The 26,094-nt window shown below is 48.1% G+C and overlaps 1 protein-coding gene across 3 annotated transcripts in view; it reads left to right on the top strand.

The window, feature by feature from the left end:
• Positions 1 to 26,094, top strand: part of LARGE1 (LARGE xylosyl- and glucuronyltransferase 1) — a 590,275-nt gene that overhangs the window by 516,540 nt on the left and 47,641 nt on the right. For all 3 annotated transcript variants that reach the window (XM_082666633.1, XM_082666632.1, XM_082666634.1), the window contains exon 10: positions 10,218 to 10,373. In XM_082666633.1, the coding sequence (XP_082522759.1) occupies positions 10,218 to 10,373 (156 nt within the window). The remainder of the gene's footprint in view (positions 1 to 10,217; positions 10,374 to 26,094) is intronic.

Here is a 26,094-nt window from a genome sequence, read left to right as displayed (position 1 = left end):
GGCATAATACACACTTGGGGTGAAGTTCTTCCGTAACGATCATGGTTATAAATGGTTTTTGAAACGGTCTTGAGGATTTAATTTTTTTTCAGCCAACTTCTTGTCAGATCTAATTAGATGGGCATTTCTCTACTTGGAGATGTAGCTAAGGAAGAGCTTATATTGGGAGCAGAAGTGTCAGCTCAGCTGTTTTCTTGCTGGTCCCAAAAGCTTGTGTTACTAGTATTCTCAACCTCTCGTTCCTTTGTAGAACTGGTTTGTGTTTTTAATATACACTTTTATTTGGAAGAATTTTAGACGTGCAGGAAAATTGTAAACATAGTACGTAGAGTCCCATGTGCCCCATCCAGCTTCCCCTGATGTTAACGTCTTACGTAACAATGGTGAACTTGTCAAAACTGACACACCAACATTGCTGTATTGCTATTACTGAACGTCAGGCTTTAGCTGCATTTCACCAGTTTTTCCATTCACTTCCTGCTTCCTGAGTCTCCTTTGGTCTCTGACAGTGTCTCAGTCTGTCTTTGTTTTTTCATGACTGACCTTGATACTTCCAAGGCATGTACTGTGCCACCCATGTTACCACTAAGGCTGCTAACCACCTTTCTTTCGCTAAGGTGGTCTTTTCAGGCTTCTCCACTGTAAAGTTACTGTGGTTCCCTTTCCTTCTTCTTTTTTTGGAAGTGAGTCACTTATCTACCCCACACTGGAAGTGAGGAGATGAAGTTTCACTTCCCGGGAAGGGGGTAGAATCCACGTACATCACTGGGGTTCTTCTCTAGGGAGATTTGTCTCTTTCCCCCAATTATATTTATTTCTTAAATCATGTATTCATAACCCCAGGGACTCACATGTATTTATTTTGTACTTTGGGTTAATAATAATAATAATGCAGGGCTCTTTTTAAATCCTTTGTTCATTTTATGAGTTATTTGAGTTAAAATTATTGTTATCATTAAATAATGTTAACAAATGCACTAAAATAGATGTAGTCTGATTGGTAGAACACTTAGCCGGGTTTATTCCTCAGTGCGTTTCAGTATGCGAGGGCTCAGTATCCTGCGCTCTGCACTGACACAGTTAGATATGGGAGCTCAAATGACGTAAGACCTCACTCCCTCTCCTTCTCTCTCTGCCCCTCTGTCTTGCTTTCTTTCTGCCTCTGCTTTCTCTGTCATGGCAGGGTGACTTCTGGCAGCCTCCCCAGCCAGTATGTAGAGCTTCGTCGTTCAACAAATACATATTGCTCGCTTGCTGTGGACCAGGCACTGTTCCAAGCACGGGTTATACGTGGAAAACCAGACAATGCAGGCCCTGCTCTCCCCAGCTTACATTCTAGTGTAATACAGATATCAAACAAGACAACAAATGATCAAACTGGTCATTTCAGGCAGGAAAACATGCTATGAAGAAATCAAAGCAAGGGAACATAAGAGTGACTAGCACACATGATCCCATACTGAAAAGAGAGACCCTCTTTCCCTCCATGACTCTGCAGAGCAACTCTGTTGACCCTTCACGGGACTCATGCCCACGAACGGTCTGAAATGTCTCATTGGTCATCCTGAGTCACACGCCCTTGCTGTAGCAGGTCAGGCCTGACCGGTAGCCCTGTTAGAATCATCGGAAGAAGGCAGGGTCTTGATCTGTGAAGGCAGGGTGCAGAGCACACGGAAAAGCAACAGCGGGCCACTACAGAAGATGCCTGCTGGGATCCTGGAAGCCAGTTTGCCTTCTTGGAGTTTCCAAGCAGTGAATCACGGGGTGCCCACCCCCAGGGGCTTTACTGACATTCCACCAAATTGGCTTCTCAACCAACCTTGGTAGAATCGTTCAGCTGAAGGGTCCCTGCCTGTCTCTAGAGGTGAAACCCACTTCCCTCTGTCCTCCTTGCCCTCAAATCAACAGAGACACTCCCTGGAGGACCCTGTGGGGACTCTGTGAAAGTGAATAGAGTCTTAGTAATTAATGCCTTAGAGAGGGAGCGCACTGGGCTGGTTACCATCCGCAGGTCACGTGACTGCAGAGAAGCCGCATTAGGCAACGCCATGGAGGATGCTTGTACTGAATGCATCGCTTTCTCACTTCCTTGCTCTCAGCGGTCCCTCGGAATTCTTCAGACAGGCCAGAATCCAGTTCAAATTGATTGCTACCCCCATTATATAGCAAAAGAACCAGAAACATTAAACGTGACGAACGTGAGAGAACAGAGCAGGATCTTTTCGGATTCATGACCCTTCTAGCCTTGAGTATTATCAAAGATATCTATTTTTATGTTCTCATTTTTTCACCTCTTTACAACGTCCAGCACCTCAGGCAGGGAAAAATAAGAAATGTTACGGGTGACAGAACAAGAAACGACAGGCTATAGGACAGGGCCTCGGATGCATGCACTGGCCTAAGTGTCTACGTTTTCCAGATGAGGGGACTAAATAATCGCTGAGTTTCATCTGTTTTCTTCCCCTTTCCTGGGTAATGTTTTTGTCTGGGAAGATTTTTTTTTTTTTTTCCGGGACTTGTAAAAAATCAAGGAACCACAGGAACCTTTGTAAAAGGAGGCAAAGAGTCACAGAACATCTGTGGCCTGAAGTCTTGAGTACCAAGGACACTGTTTTTATTTAATAGCCACTACCTGGTAATTGTCAGGAATGGGAAAGGAGAAGGGAGAGAGGTGGAATAGAGTCTTTAGCAGTTGGTGGAGGGAAGAAAAGAACTGGAGTGGATTCCGTGGCAGTCTGCAAACGTTGACCGGACCTGCCACTGTGCATGCAGAGTTGGACAAACACAAGTCTTGCATTCAAGGAACCTACAGTCTAGGTTTAAATACAGACTGAGGGACAGCATCACTTTAGAGAAGATCCCATGGGAACGGAGCACGTATGTTCCCAAGACGCGCACGTGCTGAGCACCAGTCTGTTCTGGGCTCCATGGTGGATGCCTTTACATCTCTTGTCTCATTGATCCTCTGAAACAAGTATTATTATTGTTTCCTTTGAACAGATTGGAAAATAGAGGTTCAGATACATTAAGCTGTTTGGGTGACAGAGTTGGGAAGAAGCAAGCGTGACATCTGCCTCGCTCCCCTGCCTGTTAACACTCTCCAATCTCTGCCCAGTGTGTTAAACCCACCTTAGTGCTTTCCCTTCTGAACAGCCCCCTCTTCGGGCCTCTCCTTGAGGTCCAGCCAGGAGGAGCCTGGCCCCTGGCGTGGCGTCTCCTCTGGGCTGTGTTGTCTGTGCCCATCCTGCCCTTCTGCCCCAGGCTGCCTCCACCTGCAATTCCTCCTTTAAGTCTTGTGTCTTATTCCTCTTTCCTTTCCTGTCTTCATCTAGCCTTCCTCATTGGTAAGGTGGATGACTCATGAAGTCTAAAACCAGATTTATTTTGTAATTTAATGAGCACGTGTGAAATGCCTTCATGCCCATCAACCCATCAGTCCTGGGCTTGACCACAGACTGCAAGGCGGTTGCTGTTATGTCCCTTTTATAGGTGAGGGACTGTCTCCACGATATTAGGTAACTATGTGCAGGCCACCTAGCGGATAAGAGCTGGAGCTGGGGCTGGGATCAGGTGCGTGTGCTTATCCTTTTGTAGCATATATCATAATCCTGAAGAGGACAAGGAAAGGAACTTCTGAGACCATTGTCCTTCTCCCTGAAATACCAGACAAGGGAAGAACAGAGGGAGCTTAAATTCCTTCAAAAGAAAATGACAAGCTGTTTGGCCCTTAGATGAAGAAAAGAGGAATATGTTTCTCTATCTGAAAGCCCACATGAATAGGGCTTTTATAACTGATTTGCTATAGACAGACAGAATGTGAGGATTATTGAGAATGTCATCATCATGATTTCCATTCTTGAACCAAAGGGCAGCTATTGAATACTAACTACCTGCCAGGCAGTATAGCACTCAGGAAGAATAATAAGTCACGGTCCCTGCTGGCCCGGAAATTCATATTCCAGTGCTGCCAGGTGCAGGAATGTAAATAAATAATTACCAGAGCATGCGATGGGTTCTCTAATAGAGTTCAGTACAAGAGCCTGTGGCGTACTGAGGAAGGGCCCAGCAACTGCCTTAGGTGTTATATGAGGAATGCTTACAGTGAGAATCAGAAAACCCAATTTGTAGTGGCTTAAAATAAAATAGGGGGTTTGAATTTCTTTCCTAAGAGCCCTGGAGTAAGCAGCTGTAGAATTGGTTTGTAGATCAGCAGTGTGTTGACTTCACAGTCACAGGATGGCTGTCAGAGTGCCAGTCATCACATCTCTGTTCACAACAGGAAGGTGAGTGGGGTGGGAGGAAGACAGCACCTTATCTGAACCTTGTGATTAAGAAATCAAATATATGCTTTGCCATGTGTCTTTTTGAGCAATCCTGTGTCACATGGCCACCCCTAGCTGCAAGGGAGTCTGGGAAATCAGAGAGAAGAATCATCACGAGTGCTTGGATCTGAAATGGATCATGAGCCGCTCAAAGGGGCTAGGGACATTGCAGCTACAAACAAAATGAATGTTCTTTTAGGAATGAAGAATAGAGTGGAGAGAAAGACTACTAGGAGGCAACCTTCTGGCATGAGTGGTCAGGGAAAGAGTTACAGAAGAGGTGCATTTGAGCTCAGCTGTGAAGGACAAGCAGGCATGAATATGGTAGAGAAGAAATAAAGATATTCTAAGGAGGGGGAAAAGGCATATGCAAAAGCACTGAGTCATGGAAGACAGGTTCACGAAATACCAGGAAGTTCTTTTAGCCTGGAGTTAGAGTTGGAATTGGAAGTGGGAACCAGTTTGCAACAGGCTTCACTGCCAGTCTGAAGAGGACAGTTGTTATTCTATGAGCCAAGAAAGTCAGTGGAGGTCTCGAGACAGAGCCCCATTTTCCAAATACCCCTTATCTCAGTAACTGGGAACACATAAGCCCCGTGTTCTTATTCACGTGGCATTTGCACACAGGTTCTGATATCTTGGCACTTTGGCCAAGAAATCAGAATTATTTTTAGGAGCCCTGTGGGTTCCGAGTACTTGAGAAGCCGGCGTATGGGCTAAACTCCTTCCACAGCCTTGTCCTTGTACTGAGTCTTGTTTCTGTCTTTGAAATGCTTTTTCCTGCGCCCTTGATAGGTGATAGTCTCTCGTTTCTCCTTTAATCACGTTGACTTTTGCTGTCTTCCCGGATGATGTTTAAGCTTCCTGGACAGTAATCAATTTTCATCCATTTCTCAGGCTCATTGCAGGCTGACTGCAAGTCTGTACACATACTCAGCCTTTACAGACATTTCAGATCCAATCAGATCACACTCCTGGGACCCCTGATGCCTGGTAGCTTCTGCAGCCCACCTGCCATGCAAGCTGGATGCCTCCTTCTCTACTTCCTCCCAAGCTGGAGGTTCAGCCCATGTATATGAGAAGTCCTAAATCACCCCAGCAGCCTTCGTATCCCCGGGATGGTGCCGTGCCTATGTTTGGGAGGGAAGAGTAGGTTTCACTTCTGATCCTGTAATCTTCTGAGAATCTCATGTTCATTGCTGTAAACAGTCAGTTGATGATTACAGACATGGGAGAAATAAGAGAGAGATTCCTCATGTCTCTACCTCTTTGGGTTTGAATCCTGACTCTCCCACTTTCTAGCTGTGTAACCTGGGGCAATTGGCTGAACTTTCCTTACCTGTAAGATGGGATAATGAGAATATACCTGTAGTATTAAGTAAAGTACAAATGAGCCATGACGAATGAACTGTCTAGAGCAGCGCTTGGCACATAGCAGACATTCAATATATGTTAGCTGCTAATATTAACAATAATAACGATTACTGTGCTGATGTGTCCCAGCAAGTGGAATAAGTTATGATCGGTTTTCACAAGCGTCATAGACTCACATGTACTTACCAGCTTCTTGCAAAAACGTATTTTGGGCCCATTCCCAGTGTCACTTTGTCTCGTGTGTGTAAGCTTGTCAATGTATGTCATCTACACCACCAGCTTGCTGGCCCTGAGCCAGCGATGATGGGCGATTCTGTCCCTCAAGGGACCAGGAAATGACATTTCTCAGTAGTCAGACATGAGCTGATGAGAATTATCAGCAATACTCATCCTGAGTTGGAGTTTCAGAGGCAGGTGCGTTGTTTAGTGGGAGGAGTGGTGGCCTGGGAGACAGAGCTGGGCACCACTTCTCCCTCTGCTGTGAGTCTGGGCAAGTGACTTTCTCCCTCTGGACCTTGGTTTCTCTATACTTGAAGTAGCCCAGCCCAGAAACGATCACCAACAACTTCTCTTTACCATCTCTTTAAAAGCACGAGTCATACTTTTAATTGAAAATGGACAGTTACGTAACGTCTGCCTCTTCCCCTCAGTTGTAGGTTCCAGAAAGAGAATCTTGATCTTTTGTGTCCATCTCTGCGATCACAGCCCCTATCAGTGCCTGGCACAGAGTCGGTGCTCATTCTAGTATTGAATGAATGAATGATGTGGCAGAAAGAAAAAGATTTGGGAGTAAGACAGGCCTGGTTTTGTATTAGGATTGGCTACTTACTAGCTGAGAGACGCTCAGGATTATTGTCTATAAAATAGAGATGATAATAGAAACAACGTTACCAGGTTGTTTTGAGGATGGAATGTGAAACCACACATACACATACACACACACAACAACAGTAACAGCCCTGGCCTATGTCTAGCATATAATGGGTATTAGGTAAACAATAGATATTACTTACTTCTCTGGAGCCTAGCACAGGGGAATGGAGTATTCTCTGTTGTGATGATTAAAAACCTAGGTGGAAAGGTAAGTCTGAATATACATTAATAGACTTTGAGTGGGCTTACCTATTACAGGGCAGCTTGGTTCACAGGGTTTTTTAAAACCCCCTTGGCCTACCAGCGACCCACTATCTTCTCCCCCACCTTCCTTTAACCTTTGCCGCTTGTTATATAACCTCAGTATTTACCTTTAGATGATACACAAACCCAGATCCCTGGGCAGACACAGAACAGGATGAGGCACGATGGGATAAGAGGTGACCTGGAGTGGGAGGGCGGGGAGTACCTGGAGACATGCATCCTCGTCCCAGCCCGGACCTGGTCCAAACTCACCACGTGATCTTGGGCAAGCCACCTGTCCTCTGCAGGCCTCCCTCTCCGCACCTGTAAAGTGCTCAACCATTGACATGGAACCCGATAGCAGTCAGGAACCTGGGGTTTAGGTTCAGAGCTGGGCTCGTGTCTCAGCTCTGCAGCTTACCAGCTGTGCAATACGGGCAGGTCAAGTACCATCTTTGTAAACTGTACAGTGGGATTCAGATGGGCTCGTTTGGAGCATTTAATGACACAGTGCCTCCAAAGTGCCTGGTAGAGTCGTGAATGATAAGTGACAATTTGTTTGTCTGGGGACTCACAGGCCAGCCCTGATTTCCCCTTAGTTACAGTTGTTCCCTGTTGAAGAAGCCCAGGTTTCCTGAGTCAGACGCACATCCGTCAGCCTTCCTGCTGGCTTCAGCACTTGGCAAGGACCAGAATCTTTCACAGCAAAGACGTGATCCCCACTGGGTATGAGTGTCACTCGCTCACATGCAATTATTTTAATGCCTGGCCCAGGACCTTCTCCTGCCCGGGTTGGGTGTATTCTCAAGGGAGTCTTCCCTCTCCCTCCCTCTCACACCCTTCAGAGTGCACAGGAGGAGAATCGCACATTGTATACTCATCCTTCCCTGAAATGCAAACACGGCCAAGTGGCCTCGTTCCAAGGAGGGGCTGCTGTCCTCTCTGCCCTCTCCTGAGTGCGAGATGCCTGCTTCCCTCCTCACGGCTGCCGGGGACCTCCTGCTGGCGGGAGGGAAAGGAGGGCAGAGCACTCGTGGTGCAGATTGGTCCCATCTTTGAGGGGGCAGGGAACCCACACACATGGAGCCGCTGTGACACGCAGGCACTGTGCCAGGCATTTGTGTAACCCTCTTATAACCACTTTGTGAAGTTGGGGTTACTGCTCCCCTCCTTGCACGTGAGGAAATTGGGGCCCCAGGAAATGCAACAAGATGCCCAAGGACACGCACAGCTAGTGAAGAGGATGGCTGGGATTCAGACCTAGGCTGCTTTGACAGCCCCGGTTCTTGCTCTCTTGTTACACCTTTGCTGATTAGGGGAGAGCCGTGATGTGGTTTGGACCAGATAGGTTTCCTGTTATTCGCTGTACCTTGAGAGAGGGGCTTGGTCTTACAGAGCAGTGTTTCCCCAGCTCAGATGGTCAGATAGGCTGTCCGTCCCGCCATGGGAGGAGAGGGTGAGGGCCGTGGGGGGCCAGTGGGGGAAGAGGAGAGCTCTGTTGTCTCTTCTGTAATGTGATGCAGCGTGAAAAAAGCAGTCTTTAGAACGTGGCTTCTCCCGTTCTCCGCAGAGTAAAGAACTTTGGAATCAGATTTCTTCAGATGTATGTTTGAATCCCAGCTCCAACATTTACCAGCTTTGTGGCCCTGAGCAAGATACATCTCCATGGTTTCTCCATCCTTTTTATTTTAATTTTTTGATTTTTTTAAATTTATGTGTGTACGTATTTATTTATTTATTTTTGACCACGCCCTGTGGCATGTGGGATCTTTGTTCCCTGACCGGGGATCGAACCCGCACCTCCTGCATTGGAAGCACATAGTCTTAACCACTGGACCGCCAGGGAGAGTCCTCAGTTTCTTCATCTTTAAATTTGCATTCCTTGTTAGGGTCATTGTGAGGATTAAAGGAAGACAGTGGATGTGAAACACTGTGGAGCAACATAGGGTTCCCCTCAGAAATGACTCCCCAGCCCCGGGGGTGAGCCATGCCCCCAGGCTTCACAGCTGACTCGTAACTAGTGTCCCCGGTCCCGCTTTGGGCCCTCTCACCCTGCCACTCGCATCTTCTCCATTACAATCAGAGTAATCTTCCCAAAACCCAGAGTTAGTCATTCCCTGCCCCCCTTAAAAATCTCCAGTGATGCAGTCTGAGTTCAGAACATGGTCCCACAGGGCCAGGATCTCCCCTGTCACCTCTGCAGCCACATCTGCCCCCCTCCCCCCCACCCAGGCCCTGTCTCCCCTGGAAACTCCTGCTGGGCCTTCGAGCCCCAGCACAGGTACCTCCTTCTGAGAGATGCTTCTCGGAGCATTCTGGAGCTGCCATGTCTTCTTGATCCTCCCTCCACGATTGCCGCCTGTTACCCGTTTGGGGACATGGCTCCCCAGCAGACTGTGAGCTAGCCAGGGGCAGGCACTGCCCGCAGGGGCCTCTGACCGTCTCCCAACTCCATATACAGTAGGCACTTTATAGTTGGAGCCAGCACGTACTGAGCGCATGTCCTTACCACTTACGTGCTTTACTTGTATTAACGAGTTGCTTTTTCACGGCAGCTCTGGGAGACAGGGCATCCATCAGTCCTGGCTGGAGGCAAAAACCATACCAATTATTTGAACAGAGAATTTAATCTTTAAAAATGATAACTAGACGTAAAGTGTTCACTTGGTAACTGTAAAAGCGAAAATAGAAAATTGCAGGAAACAGTTCCCACCCCTGGAGCTGAAGGAACAGAGGGAAAAGGTAGGAGTTATTACAGCTCCAGGCCAGAAGCCACACTCTGGGGTCAGCAGGTAGCTCCAGAGGGAACAGTACCAGACGGGGACAAAGGACCATGACGCTGCATCGGAGCTTTGAAAAACACTGCAAAGTGTGCTTAGCTGCTGCTGAAGGAGAGAAGCGCCGCCACTGGCATGGAGAAAGGGGCAGGGACAGGAACACAGGAAGGGGCAAGTTCCTTCTTCCCCTCCAGACCTTGTCTCCCTCTCACTGCCCCCGTTGGCGGTGCTGAACAGGCAGACACAGCAGAAGCAGGGCTGGCAGAGTCCTGGCTTCAGCATCACAAAGCCAAGAGATGGAGCCACGAGATGAAAGCTCAGAGACTGGCCTTGGCAGGAGCTGTTACTATTCCATTTCACAGATGAGGAGACTGAGGCACAGAGAGATTAAGTAATCTGCCTCAGATTAAATCACTACCTAGAGCAGAACCAGGATTTGACCCCAGGCAGTCTGGCCTCAGCACCCTAGCTCTTAACCCCTGGACCGCAAATGTTGAATGAATGAATGCATTTGAATGAATGAATGAATGAATGGGCAGGCCCCCAGGTAGTACTCAGACCAGTGCCCAGCCATGCGTCCCACAAGCACAGGTCGTCCCGGCCTGACTGCCTCCTTGTCACCTGCCAGGTCATTCACTGGAACTCCCCCAAGAAGCTGCGGGTGAAGAACAAGCACGTGGAGTTTTTCCGCAACCTCTACCTGACCTTCCTGGAGTACGACGGGAATCTCCTGCGACGGGAGCTGTTCGGCTGCCCCAGCGAGGCTGACGTCAACAGTGAAAACGTGAGTGGTCCCAGGGCTCGGCCGCGCAGGCAGCAGTGGCCTCTCTGCAGGTCTGCCAAGGGCCTCCGGCGCCAGCCCCCATGCCAGGCTCGCGGCAGGCCCAGGAGGAGCCAGGCACCATCCCCACCTCGGGGCCGTGGCCAGGGGGACAGGCACATCAGCAGATCACTTCTGTGCTCGTCCCTGTGGATGCAGAAGGGGGTACGCTCGCCCAGACTAGGTGAAGTCAGAAGGGAACTGCCAAGCAGAGGAATCAGAGTGAGCAAAAACACCAGTGAAACAACAGACAAAGGGTCTCTCCACAGCCGGAAACTCTGAGGTCTTTGTGGACGTGACACCCACCTGGGAGACCCAGGAATCAGGGTCAGTGACTGGGGTGGCACAAAAGATTTCCACAAATGGTCACAGGCATAGCTGACATCTACTATATTGTCCAGTTTCTTCACTGTTTATAATTTTTTTCGTACGTTGTATCTCATTTGATGCTCATAGAAACCCTCTTTTTTTCCCCAGTTAGAGTTGAAGACATTTAGGCACAGAGAGGTTAAGCAGGTTGCTCGTGGTCACACAGCATGTAGGAACAAAACTGAGACTGATTTGAAGTTCTGAGGAGCAGGATGTGGGGCAGCAGCTCACTGTAGTGGAAAAGGTAGGGCATGTGGGGTCAGGCTGACCTGGGTTTGGCTTCAATCCCTTCCGATTTCCACCTGTGTGACCTCAGGCAAGTTACTCAACCTCTCTGTGCTTCAGTTTCCTCAGCTGTCAAATAGAGGTAAGAAAAAACGGTTATAGGGCCGTTCTGAGACTAAGTGAGAAACTGCATGTAACGCACCTAGCTCAGCATCTGCCATGTTAGTTGCTTGATAAATATTTGCTCCCTGCCCTTTCCTTGACCCTTAGTATTAGACACAGAAGTAATTGGTCCATTCAGTCAGCAAACATTTACTGAAGGCCTTCTTATTCTGAGCACTGAGGATTCATAGGTAAATAAGGGCAGTGGTCCCTGCTCTCATGGTATGGACGCTCTAGTGGGGGAGACACAATTAATACCTAGACGAACTATCAGGAAAAATTACCAGCCAGTGGCAGGTGCTACATAGTGACATATGAAGTCAGGGAGGACTTCTTTGAGGAGGTGACATTTCATCTGAGACCCAAATTCAAGAAAGAGACAGCCTTGGAAGAGCAAGGGATCAGGGAAATACAAATCAAAGCCACAATGAGATATCTTCCTATGCTTGTTAGGGTGACTCCTATCAAAAAAAAGCTAATAAGAGTTGGCAAGGGTGTGGAGAAATTGGAACCTTGTACGCTGTTGGTGGAATGTAAAATGGTACAGCTGCTATGGAAAACAGTATGGAGGGGCCTCAAAAAATTAACAGTAGAACTGTCGTGTGATCCAGTGATTCCATTTCTGGGTATTCTGGGTCCTAAAGAATTGAAATCAGGATCACAAAGCAATATCTGCGTTTCCATGTTCACTGCAGCAGTATTCTTAATAGCCAAGCTATGGAAACAGCCTAAGTGTCCATCGACAGGTGAATGGGTATAGATAATGTAGTAAATATATATATATATATGTAGTAAATATACATAGTAAATATATATGTGTGTGTGTGTGTGTGTGTGTGTGTGTGTGTGTATGAATATTATTCCACCTTAAAAAAGGAAATCGTACCATTTGTGACAAGATTGATGGACCTGGAAGACATTGTACTACGTGAAATAAGTCAGTCACAGAAGGACAAATACAGGCATGAGTCCAAATATACGAGGCATCGAAAATAGTCCCACGTATAGATGCTGACAACAGAATGGTGGCTACCAGGGGATGGAGAGAGGGCATTACGGGGAGCTGTGTTCAGTGGTTATAAAGGTACAGTTATGAGTAAGTTCCAGAGATCCACCCTACAGCCTAGTGCCTATAGTTCACGGGGTATTGTGCACTTAAAATTTATTTAAGAGTGTAGATCTCATGTTAAGTGTTCTTACCACACACACACAAAGAAAAAAACCAAGACACTTTTGGAGGCAATGGTTATGTTTATTACCTTGAATGTGGTGATAGTAACCTGAGTATATACATGTATCCAAACTCATGTTTTCATTATGTGTCATTTTTTGTGTGCCGACTGTACCGGGTGGAGGAAGTTGCTGGTGCAAAGGTCCTGAGGTAGGGCAGGTTTGATGTGAGGAACTGAAGGATGGCCTGTGTGCCCGGGACTGCTGGGGAAGGAGGAGAACAGGAGATGCAGAGCAGCAGGTAGCCAGGAGGCAGGCTGGAAGGAGGCTGGAAGTGGGTTAAAGAGTCAGAATTTTGTTTTGTTACTATTCTTTTTTGTATTCTTATCTTGGATGTCAGGAGAATTCCTTTAGGCTCCGATGGCAGGGGAGGGCGCGTGTGGAAGCTCTTGCGGGCTTACACTCACCTGGCCCTGTATCAGGATGACTGGTCACACGGCCACCCCTGCTCTCTGTCACTTGGCCCCCAGGTCACAGTGGCGCTGCCTCTAGCTCCAGCCCTTCTCCGTGTCACCCTCCATACCTTCCTCAGCGTCTACCCTTCTTTACCACTGGCAAGAGAGGAAGGAAAACCATTAAGCACTTGACCTCTGTCTCAGATTCTGGGAAGCCCTTAGGGGTCTCGACAAACACTGTGTTCTGGGTTTTCCTTCCGTTCTCTTTACTCACATCAGTATTTGTTGTCATCATCAATATTTGAGTGCCCATTCTGCACTCTTTCCCCAAACATTAAATATAGACTCTTCTCCTGCTCCTTTTTTTTTTCCTCCACGGAAGAGACTCAAATAAAAAGCCTTGCAGATTGACACCATCAGTTAATCTCCGTATGGGTGATTCCCGTGGTGCACTGCTCAATGCCTTACAAAGTGGAGCTCCCTTTAAAAATGCCTCACCGGCTCCTCCTACACCAGCTTCCCCTGGTGGGTCATCAGAGGGGAGAAGTCTTTGGTTGTCCCTCTCGGAATCTGTGACTGCATTTACTTGTTTAACACGCACGTGTGAGAGCCGGCCACCAGCCAGGCGCTACGCAGGGCACTGTGGTTGAAATCGGAGACTGGCCCATATGCCCTATAGAAGGTGCTTGCCATGGACCAGTGTCAGGGGTGGCAAGAGAACAGTCTGCCCGGGTGCAGGGAGGGCCATGAAGGAGAGAGCAGCCTTCTTTGAGGCTCACCTCAGCTGTCCCCCCAAACACTCCCCTTGATGCTGAGCCCACATCCACTACCTTTCTGCTCCTCCTGCACCCCAGGCTCCCCCCACCCTCCTTGGGAAGGCCTTTGTACTTGCTTCCCAAGTCCTGGGACACCCTGACCACCCCCCAGCCTCAGGTAACCCTTAATGTCACTCTCTGTGATGTCCCATATTTTCTTTTCCTCAGTGCATACCTACTATCCACAGTTATTTGATTCATGTCATTTTTTTCCTAGTTTTTTCCCCAGATATAAGAGACTCTGCCTGTACCGTTCACCTCTGGGGTGCCCTCCCCTAGAATGGAAGCAGGCACATAACAAGCACTTAATAAACGTTTATGGAATGAACTGAACAAATAAGAGGGAAGAATGAAGGACCAGACACAACGGAAGAGCAAATGAAGAAGTAGAGAGTTCGGAGAGAACGTGCTGGTAGTTTCTGTACTGGAGCAAAGGCATGTCAGGAGAGGGGCAGAGAATGAAGCCGACCGAAGGGCCTGGGCTGTGCTTAGGAGTTTAGACTTAATCCTGTCAGTAGTGAGGAGTCACCAAAGGGCTTTAATCGTGGTCACATTAACATTTGAGAAAAATCACTCCATGTAGAGAATAGAACCGAAGGGGTGAGACTGGAGGCAGGGAGACCACTTAGAGGCCATTGCCGCATCCCAGGCCAAAAGATGGTGATGGGGCTCTGACCGGGGGCGGCGGCCGCGGGGATGGAGAGGACAGATGGGTTGTTTTGTGGGCGCTGAGAACAGGGGCGCAAGCGCAGCTGGCAACCATAAACCGAGACGGCAGGTCCCTGTGCTCTGCTTCAGTCAGATGCCTCTGGCCGGGCAGGCCCGCAGCAGCAGGGGCTGGAGCAGGCAGAGAGTCTGTAACATTGCAGCCAGGAATCGCGTCTCTGTGGGGAGTTCTACCCCTGATCCTTTGCAGCATGCTGAGTGTTATCTGCAAACAGAGCCAGCGGGAAAGGGTAAGACCTCGTATCTGGCCCAAAGCGGAAGGCTCCCAGCTTTGGGGAGGAAGTCGTTGGAACTATGACAAGCGCAGTTAGTGGTCGTCTCAAAGACGGCAAGTCAGGGACCTCTCCATTGGACTGCAGATCCCAGATGGGAAAGGGATCTGGTGGCAGGGTCTAAGTCTCAAGACGCGTTCATCCATTCAGCAGATAAGTCATTGAAATGGTCACCAGCCGCAGGGCTAGAGATCCTAGCGGGGGAGCGAGTGCAGATCGAAGCCTGACTCTCACAGTGCTTGTCTAGTGAGGGATGCAGGCAGGCACGGGGCTGTCATCCAGTGTGATAAGTGCCGGGACAGTGTGATGCTTTGAGAGCACACAAGAAGGGGAGAGCTGGTAGGTCAGGGAAGACTTCCTGGAGAAGGTGAAATTCGAAGGATGAATAAGGAGGAGTGAGAAGATACGGAGAGCGGCGGGAGCGGCACAGGCAGTGGAGACCAGAGGTGAACACGAGCATGGCATACTCGGCTTCCAGTGAAGCCAACGTGAGCACGTGGAGGGCTGCACACGTGCTTTTTTGTATTATTATGTCTTCACGGAGGTGATGATGATGATAAGGGTGTGAGCTCTCTGGTCATCCCAGATCGCTCATTTAATGGACATAGGACCTCAGAGAGGTCACGTGGATGCGCTGAGCCTTGGGTTCACCATCTGATAAGTAACTGGGGACAGGGATGCCTTTGTCATAGTGTCTCATGGATAATGTATGTTAAATCACCAAAAATAGGACACCCAGAACACAATGTTCATTGAGAAGGGGGTTTATCACAAACCACAGTGCCCAACCTGTCTGATCATAGTCTGTCGTTCCACGAATGGGTTCTGGGATTTTAAGATTCTTTTTCTAGGAAGGCCTGGCAGAGAGATGAACCTACAGAGTCACTTAGAAATCTGTGTATGAAGCATGGAAGGGGCTGTCACATTTGCTCTGGATCAGACAATCCCAGGTAGATGTCTCCTCCAGCAGGAGACTCTGGGTGGGAGGAAGAGGCCATTTGGTTGGTCTTGGTGCCAGAAAGAGAGGGAGAGAGAAAAGAAAAAGGAAAAGAGGGAGGGAAGGAGCATGAATTCAGGAGGTTGGGGGAATTCAACCCTTTAGGAAGCAGAAAACCCCATTTCCCAGCCTTTGTCTGGGGTGCTTGCTCCAGAACAAGATGGTTTTGTTTGGAAGAGCTCGGGCTCCAGCTGCGGCGTAGAATGACAGTAGCTGATGGGACATTGCCACTGCTGTCCCACAGTTTGTCTGGCCATCTCTCCCTGGAACCAATAAGTTAGTCTGTGTAATGCAAGAAGCATTCACTTGGCATTAGTTACTATACTTTGAGTGAAGTCGCAGTGGAAGCTAGAATTCTGTATATTAGCATTTCTCTCCCCTTTCCTCAGCAGCCCAGCTGCTCAAGCGTAGCCCAGAAACTCTGGGACGCCACAGAACACGGCTGGATAATCGTGGGTATTCTCTACCCCCTAATCCGTGCAAAAATCCTTCTACAGTGTCTCTAACAGGCTTACATCTGGTTTCCGCTGGAATCTTCCCAAAGACAGGGAGCTCACCACCTCCAGCAGCTTAGTTCACTGTTAGAAACCTCCAGATGCTAACCCCCTCTTCCTCGTGTTGAGTTGAAAATCCCCCCTTCTGGAAAGAATCCATGAATCTGAGTCCTGTGCAGGAAAAAATAAGGACACCCTCTGTGGTCCCCAACAGCTGGGCAGATAGTGTAACTCCGTACAGCGTGTTATCCAGAAACATGTAACTCTCCCCAAGCACTGTATCTATAGAAGCCTGCTTTATCATCAAGAGTGCGTTGCTCCACCTCAGGGCGTGTTCCAGATAAGAGAAACTCACCTTTCTAAATGCAAAACCATTAACATATATGTTATTATAGATGTTTTCCAATTTGGATGGGAATCTTACTCAAGTACATGCCCTTCCTTAGTAACCAAAGTATACCAAACTCAATGTACAATTTTCAGTGACTAAGGTTGCACTGAGTAGGCTGAGGGGGCGGGAATTGGCCAGAGGAGGAAAGGTGCTGTTTATCCTGGCAGGAAATGGCCTCAGACTGTTTGCTGCTTATCCTGCAGATGCCTTTCTGACAGCTGTCACTTTCACTTCATCAGCTTCAGAACAACCCTTTCTGGGCTCAACCCCCTGTTCATCCTTCCCGTGGCAGCCAAAAAAAGGAAAACCAGTGGTATTGAAGTCAGGAAGTCCAGTGGTAAAAGAATTATCCACTGTCATGTTAGAAGTTAAACTATGAAACATAGCAAACACCTAAAAAGTGGAAAAAAAGCAAAAAGACTGGATACCAATGAGTTTTCACATTTATATGTAATTATAAGTCAATAGACAAGTGTCTGCAGACTTGGAGTTCCCTTATCCGATGCCCACAGCAGACATCACTCACTGATGACCCCAGTTGTCCATCTGGGCTCAGCCCCAACCCCAGTATCCTCACCAAGACAGTACTCCAGAGAACCAGTAACAATCCCCAAGCAATAACACGGGAGATGCGGGCATCCGTGCACTAGGCCTTCATCATTCTGTTCTCTCCTGCATGAGGAGAGCTGTCTGTGCTGCTCCAAGACCTTTCTCTGCTTCTTCTAGCCTTTGACAATTGGAGATTTCCTGCAGGGAAAGCAAAAGGGAAATGCAGCTTTAATCTTCACCACAATCAAGGGAAGGAGACGTTACGAGTCACTTTTCACAGATTAAGGAAACCAAAGCTCAGAAGAGATGAGTTACGTGCTCAAAATCAAGCAACTCCTACATGATGGGGCCATGATTGGAAACAGGGTCGCCCTAGCTTTGAAGTCATAGACTGACCGAGGCCATGCTCCTCAAGTGGATGTAGATCCCTATTTAAAATTAACGTAAGAGGAACTACAAGTCGTTCAGCGATTCTCCTAGCTGCTTTTACTTTATATCACTGTTCTTACGAACAGTATTCTTTTACGAACCCTGCAAGGTAGTTATTATTATCTTTATTTTTTAGAGGAGAAAACGGAGGCTCAGCAATGTGAAATCAGAGGACAGGTTGGTGGCAGCTCTGGAACTGGTATCAGGCTTGCTGAGTAGTCTTTTTATAACTGCTGAAAACACTCCATGATCTGAAGTTGTAATACTTAACCCCAATCCCAGCACCCCCATCTCCCAGAGCTCATGCCTTTATTTTTCTCCATAGCACTTATCACCCATCGATGTATTATATTCTGGACTTATTTATTTTGTTGGTTCTGTCTCTCCAACTAGAATGTAAGCTCTGGGACTGCAGGGATGTCTGTCTGTTTCATTCATCAGTTTATCTTTATGCCTATGAAAGATTGCCTGGTATGTGCTCGATAAATTTTGTAGAACCAATGAACATATTACAAGTCTTTGTCTTGAAGTATTTGTGGTACTCTGGAAAGAGCCCTGTATTTAAAATCAGAAAACCAGGCCCCAGGACTAGATCTATGCCTTCAAGTATAACTCTTGCCTTTCCTGAGCCTCAGTTTTCCCACCTGTAAAATGGTCAGTAAACAAACCCAGCCCAGGCTGGTATGTGCGTTGAAGGGCTTAAGGTATGCGAAGGGCTACAGGCCACAGGCGGTCTCCTTACGAGTATTGGCCAGAAAGCTCATCCTGGATGCCTTCCCATCCAGCTGCTCTCAGCCCCCTGCCTCACCTCTGAAATGAGGGCTTCCACATTCAACCCCCTCGTGCTACAAGGGTGATGGGCCACCTGTGGGGTCACATCCCCTGATGCTAAATAAGCTCACTAAGAAGAAAAGACAACGGCCTCACAGTGGCTCCGTGAGATGTTAAAAATAAGACACATGTGAACAGAAGCTACCAGGGAACAGATGGCTCTGTGGAAACAGCTGTATCCCAGAGAAACCCCAGAGAAACCCCAGAATGCGTTATTGTTTCACGTGCGAGCCGCATGTCACCAGCCCTTCACTCACACAGTGGGCAGCAGAGCCCAGGGTGGATGGCGTCCAGAGCCCTACAACAGGCTGCCCGATGCCAGCCTCCAGTGACTTTCCATGGCGTGTTAAGTTCCAGAGCCTGAAGCGTCACAGTGTTTGCCTGGGTGGCCAGGAGAGGGGATAAAGGTGGGAGTCATGGTCCAGATACTCAGAGGGTGTGTCTGGGCCACAGGAATACATCCTTCGCACACCTAGGCTCTGGTTGGCACCTATCCAAACCCGCCAGGTGCTCGACTCTCCTGTGCCTTTGTCAGTCACAGCCCCCGCCCTCTCTCCTTTTGGCTGAATCTTCCTCCCCTAACTGGCTCCTTGTGCGGTAGGTAAGAGGACAGCTCTGGAGCGAGACTGCCTTGCGTAAGATGTTAGGAACACTCCCTTTGGGATTTCAGGCCACTCAACTCTCTGTGCCTCAGTTTTCTCACCTGTAAATGCGAATCAGGTAGGACTATTCCTACCTGGTAGGCTTGATGAGGATTAAGTAAGGTAAGGCAGGTCAGGAGCTTAGGTCAGTGTAGCACCTAGCACATCCCCCTGACCTTGAGTTTTGTTTTTTGTTTTGCGTTACGCGGGCCTCTCACTGTTGTGGCCTCTCGCGCTGCGGAGCACAGTCTCCGGACGCGCAGGCTCAGCGGCCATGGCTCACGGGCGCAGCCGCTCCGCGGCATGTGGGATCTTCCCGGACCGGGGCACGAACCCGTGTCCCCTGCATCGGCAGGCGGACTCTCAACCACTGCGCCACCAGGGAAGCCCCAACCTTGAGTTTTGTTTGCATTATGAATACACAGTTTTACAATTGCTGACTTCTTTGTTTTCCCCTCCCAGACTGTATAAACAATTTAAGTGCAGAAATGGGTTCATTCCCCATTCCTAGCACAGGGCTTGGCATAGAATGAGGGACTGTTAATTGTGTTCAATGTACGCATTAATACTGATAGCCGGGAGGGAGCAGACCATGCCTTTTTCTTATTTTCTCAGAGCCTCAGTCAGTGCTCAGCAGACCCTCTCTGAACCATCACTGAATGGTCCTAAGGTCCATGCTTCTCCCCTCCCACGAAAGAATGAAAGTGGCCCATGGTTTGGTTTCCTTGGAAAACAGTGGTTTGGGTTCCTGGAATTTTGTTGATTAATATGCACAGCAGGCAACCAGCGAGCTGGTAATTTTTCTCTTCCTGTCCACGTGGTTTAATAAAACTTAACCACTTCATGGAAACCCCAGGGAAGAGCCCTGAGTTAGGTTCCAGGAGACGTGACTTAGAGCCCCAGCTTTTCTGTGCACATCCCTGGTGCTCCAGTTTCCTCATCCATCAACTGGGGGCAAGTGGGCGGCCCTGCCAGTCTCATGTAGACACTGGGAGGAACGGATGAAGAAATGGATATCCAGGCCACTGAAAGTGAAAGCTGAAAGTGTAAAGCAACCCTCCTGAGTGTTATCTTATCCATCAGATGTTTCTGCCTGTTGTCCTAAAGCATCCAAAGGACAGGTGTCAAAAGAAGAAAGGGTGGCCTCAGAGACTCCTGACGTGGTCCGTTGTGCTGTCATCATCACTTAGTGGCTGGAAGAGGTCAAGTAGGTGTGTTAGTTAAGGTAACACAAGCAGCCATAAAATGGACTCGGCAGACTGGAAGTTTATGACTCGCACAAAGTTCAAGCAGGTGTTCCTGATTGGCAGGCAGCTCTTCTCCAGGTTCGGGGCCCAGACTCCTTCCATCTTGTGCCTCTGCCCTCCACAGAGCATCCTCTACTGGGGGCTCTCGCTCTGGCTGACACAGAGAAGACCGTGCGTGAGACAGTCTTAAAAGTGGTACCTGTAGTGGCCAGAATCTGCCCACATTCCACTGACGCGGACTTGGCTACATGGTTCCCCTCACCGCAGGAAGGTTGGAAACTCAGCCCGAGAGCAGAAGATCTCTGCCACCGAGGGAAGCACGTGATTCAGTCCTCTGCAGTCACAGAACCGTCTGGCATTAGACTAGAAAGATCCCCAGAGACTGCTGAACACGGCATCCTAGTGACTTGATTACGTACAAGAACTTGGAGGAAAGACACCTGGATGTGAATCTCGGCTACTCTGTTCATTCACTGTGTGACCTTGAACAAGTGGCTAAGGCTTTCTTTATAGACCTGGACTGCTGGTGGTCTCTAAGCCACGGTGACCATGAGTGTTAATGGGAAAGTGCCCACAGGGCTCTCAGCCCTTACCTGGCCTAGTGAGGACGTGATCCTTGAAGCCAGAACTCTTTGTCTTGCTGTTGGGAGAAATGACTTGCTCAAGGTCACGTGGAAAATGAGGGTCAGAGGAATCAGGCCTCAGTGTCCACTTATCCCTATAATCTCTCCATGTCGTTTTTCCTGACTTCGAGCAGAGAAGTCCATCAGGCCGGAGCCCAGGGACACACTTCCCACCCATCTGAGTCCTCAGGCAGGACCAGCCATCATCTCTGGCAGCTCAGAGGTCAATCTAGGCCACTGCCCTTCAGGATGGGAAGAAATAAATGCCAACTGCTTAAAGGTCATTTGCCCTTAAGTCCAGATCTCCCTGTGCCTCAGCTGGCTGCCCAAGGAAGCAACTGAGCAAATGCATTTTATCTCAGGAGGAATCTGTATTCTGTTTCTGTGACTTGCTTGTCAGGGGCCCCTGCTCCCCACGTGGCTGGAGTGGGCAGTGGCGGTAGCATTCAGACCCTGTTAACCCAAGTCACCCCAGCCCTGCCTTCCAGCTCAGCATCTCCCTGGAGAGATTACCTGGGTGAAAAAGAGGCAGGTTTCAAGCTGCTCTAGTCTCCTCCTTGGGATAACATCAGCCACGCAGTCAGCAGTGATGAGCAGTCCTAGATTAGAATTTGAAAAGGTACATAATGCCATCATAATAACATCGCTGAGGTGTGTGTAGAACTCTACAGTTTACAAAGCACTTGTACATGCATTAGCTCATTTGAGAAAATTGCAGGGAATTGCTTAAGTACAGAAAAGTATAAAGAAGCCAATAAAATTCATCTGTGAATCCACCACTCAGAGAAAAGCTTTGTTAACATTGTAACGTGTTCCCTTTGGTCTGTTTCTGTGTGGGGTTGGTTGGTTTGTCTTTTTGCTGTATTGGAATCTTACCGCATGTGCATTTTTATGGCCTGCTTTGTTCACACAGCGTTGTGTCTTCCACCAGCTCATTTGATCCTCACATCCATCCGCCAGGAGAAAAGTGATTGTGTTGTGAGATGTCCCTGGTGTGAGGTCCAAAGACTGGATTCACAATCCAGACTGCTGCTCTCTAGCTGTAACTGGAAGATTATGGACACCTTCTGAGCCTCAGTTTCCTCTCTCATAAAACAGAGCTCTGTGCTGAAGGATTAAATTAGTAAAGCAATGCACCTGATTTAGCACTACACCTGGCACACAGTAGGTGCTCAGTCCATATTAGAGCAGAGGTGCAGAGCACCAGGTTGATAATCAATATAATATTAAAGCTCAAGGAAGACATCTGTTTGGTCCAGAGTCCAAGAGACTCTGACGTTTTATGTCTGACCTCATACCTGCTGTGCTTTCCACAGTACCCAGTGCGGTTGGTAAATGGCAGTGTTACCTAGGTCCTATCCGTTGAGCACTGTGGTGGCCACAGGTGACCTGGGGATGTGGCTGCCATTGAACCACGTTGGTACCATGAAGTTCATAGATGGAGGCGCCTTATCCTCCGGGACTGCTGGTAGACCCTCCCAGCTAGGGCAGCCATACTTTGGTAGCTCTAGGAGCATTTTCATTGGTCACTGTTCCCTTTCTTAACATGCTGTGGCTCTGAATGTATCCAACAGAGTCTTGCTGGGCACTCAAGATGCACTAGGTGTTCTGGGTTCAGGGGATTCAGAGATGGATGGGATACAGTTCCTGCCTTTAGGAGCCCGCGCTATGGGTGCTTTCCAGAAAATGGCTCTTGGAGCTATTTACCTTGGAATGTCATTTTCCCCAACTCAAGGGTACTGCCAGTGTAAGGCTAAGGGGGAAGAGAGAACCCCGTAACACATGCATTTCTCATGTTCTGGTCACTAATTTCCTTCCTCATGTGATGAGGATAAACTTTTTCGAAACCTCATCAAAGAAAGACCCTTGCTCCACACGCAGGTGTCTGGCCGTGCTCACACACAGACATGCATACACATCCTCACAGGCTCCCTCTCTCTCTTCACTGGACTGGAAGCCATGCACTCTTATCAGCATATTAAAAATACAACACAAAACAAATACCCACCAAACAGCCCTGATTTTGCAAAGAACTTGACAGACATTTATTCTCTAAGGGGCAGTAATTACTTGTTTTCTTCAGCAGGGTGGGTGAGAAAGGGAAGGTGGGTGTTGGTTGGTTCCGTTTCCTCCTGGCAGACAACACTGCAACTTCCAGGCATATTTGAGTTCAAGGAGAAAGACATTGGGACTCTCTCTGACACTCATGAAACAGAAGGTGACCCAGCTTCATCCAGCCCCCCTTCCCCTGCCCTCCAGACCCTTGCCATGCCATCTCCTTCAGGTGACGTTTCAGCACACGTCCACCTAGGTGTCTCCGGGAGCCCAGGAATCTCCCTTTCCTAATTGTGATCACAACCACGATAATAGATGACATTGTTGAGTCCCTCCAAACACTGTGCTCTTCATATGCAGCATCTCCTGGAATCCTCCTGCCATCCCCTGAGGTAGCTACTGTTATTATCTCCATTTTACAGGTGAGGAAATTGAGGCTCAGAAGGGTTAAATGATTCACGCACTCTCCCCAGATTTCACGGACAGGATTGGGATCGAAGCAGTAACCTCAGCCCCTGTCCTGTGTCTGTTTCTTGACCTGAGGCTAAACAAGTATCTTTTCTGGAGAGGCAGCTTGGTGGTCCAGGGACAGAGACCCAAGTTCGACCTCCCTGGGTGATCTCAAGATCTCCAAACAGTTTCCTCCACTGTCAAGTGAGGGTTTGACACATGCCTTACTGGATGGCTCTAAGGACAAGAAGTCAAGCACACCTAGCACCTTGCACGGAGCCCAGCACATGCTTGTTTGCTGGACACAACCTTTTCAGCCGTCACAGACCCTCAAACTGCAAATATAGGAGCCAATGATGGGCGTAAGAATGACAAGCTTCTATGCATAACGTTAGAGAATACAAAAGGGCAATGACACGGACAGACCTTAACTTCAGTGACCGCAGCCTTCTTGTGTGCAGCAGGTATTTCTCATGCACACAGCACACGCGTATTGAGCACCTGTCCTGCGGTGGGCACGGTGCTGGGGACAGTGGTGAAGTGTCACAGTCTCGCCAGGGAAGTTGCTCTTAAACAATTTCAGTTCAAACTAGCAAGTGCTTTGGTGGAATTACAGGTTCAGTGCTCTTAGAGCACAGAGAAGAAACGGAGTAGCCCTACCTGGCAGGGCCCATAAAGGTTTCACAGAGAAGGTACCATTAAAGCTGAATCTTGAAGGTCAATAGAAAGTCCGCAGGTGGGGAAGAGTGGGTGAGGTGAGGGAGGGTGTGGCAGAGAGGGAAGATGGGCCAAGTCACGGAGGCGTGGGAGGGAATGCAGGTTTGGGGAGCAGAGGGAAGACCGTTGGTGTAAGGCAGAGTATGTGGGGATTGATGGGTCAGAGGGAGAGTATACAATTGTCAGTGAGGATCTGGGTTTAGTCCTGCAGGCCAGAAGGCGTCACCTGGCTCCTAGGATCTTAGGTGGAATGAGAGTTCCAGCTCCTAGCCTTATATCAAGTAGTTACCCTGCTGGCATAGAGGGAATCTTCAAATAGGCAAGGACATTGAATTGGACTTGAAAAGCTGAAGGGTATCCCTGATCTCATCCTTCCTAAAGGTTAAAAATGTCAAAGGTAGCTGAAAACGTCTCATAGATCACTTTGATCACAGCCAGTTCCCCGAGTGGCCTTTGGGAACATATGGGTGCATTTGGAGTTGTACACAGCCGTCTGGAGAATCCTGCGAACATTTATTGGGCTGGGGCCCTGGAAACCAACCGCCCCGTGGTATGTGGGACAGACTCACCCAGTGAAAAGGTACCCCACACAAAATGCCAACGACACCGCCTGTTATCTAGTGGTCCAAACCCCTAAAACCTCAGTGGCGTGCAGTGAGAAGTGTTTATGGATGCAGCTCTACTGACCTCGGCCAGCCTTGCTCACGTGATAGGCAACTGGGGAGACTCCACTCTGCTCCAGCTGTCTCTCTTCCCCCAGCAGGCTAGCCAGGCATTTTCCCAAGAAAGCATGCACTTCCTCTCGAGCCCTAGCCTCAGGATTGGGGCTTTCCCCTCCATTCTGTCTGCCAAAGCAAGTCACAGGTCCGGCCCAGATTCAAGGATTAAAGAAATCGGCTTTGCCTCTGTAGTGGGCAGCACCAAAGGTCGCATGACAAAGGGGAAGGATATGGGGGAGGGGGCAGTGAAGAAACTGGAGCATTTAATGCAGTCAGCTGTCAGCACACATCTTGAGAAATAATATCAGAGCTTAACCTGTCAAGGCAGTGGTCTTTTTTTTTTAATTTATTAAAAAAATATATATTAAAGAAAAAAGTCTTTTTTCAGAAATACAGACACAAAAATTACAAGATCAGCATGGTCTTAATATAAAGCAAACTAAAATTTACCATGATTTTGAACTACTGGTAGAGAATAAAGAAGGAAAATCCATTTGACCTTAACAGTAAAATCATGGGAACTGGAGACAAAAGAATAATCATAGCGTATCACCTAGTTCAAAGCAGTGGTCTTAACTGATAGGTCATAAAGGAGTGAGTGAATATATTTTCTTGTTGGTTTAGAGATTTTATAGATCTTCTTTTTGGAAAAATGTTGTGTTGCATTCAGCTCTTAACTCTAGTCATGTGAAGTTTAATCTATATTCAACTATATGTCATCATGTGATGGACAAGGTTCATGTAACAGAAGAAATATTGGAAGCAACCATGTGACCTTTGGCAAATTATTATTTTCTTTAAATACGTTTTATTGAAACACAATTTGCCTATGATAAATCCACCCGTTCTGAGTGTACATGTATTTTCACAAATGTGTACACCCAGGTAACCATCACTCTGAGCATGACGTAAGACATTCCCATCACCCGAAAAAGTCCTCTCCTCCCTGTTCCCGGCCCATTCATTCTGCTACCGCACGTCCACTGATTGAATTTCCGTAACTGTCGAAGTTCTTTTACTTGTTCGTTGCAATTTTTCACCTATAAGGCAAGCACAGTCAGTCCCACCTGCCTGGGAGGGATATTGTATATCGGCAGATCTGGAAACCTGTATATCTGCACCTGCTTATGTGAAGTGCTAAGTTCCTAGTTCTCTGTTAGCAGGACAGCTCACTCTTTCGCTAGTTGGGTAGGAAGGAGAATAGGAGAGGTAAGTAAAGAACAATTACAAGCAGATTAATAAAGTAAAAGATGTCAGAGCCTTAGAAGAGAGGGAGAAGAAGAGTGGGTACTGAGACTGATTGAACTTGGATGAAATGAAAAGAAAAGATGTTTTGTTTCGTTTCTGG

This window comes from Grampus griseus, assembly GCF_964374135.1.
Source record: "Grampus griseus genome assembly, chromosome: 11".
NCBI lineage: Eukaryota > Metazoa > Chordata > Mammalia > Artiodactyla > Delphinidae > Grampus > Grampus griseus.
This window is presented reverse-complemented; position numbering and strand designations above follow the sequence as displayed.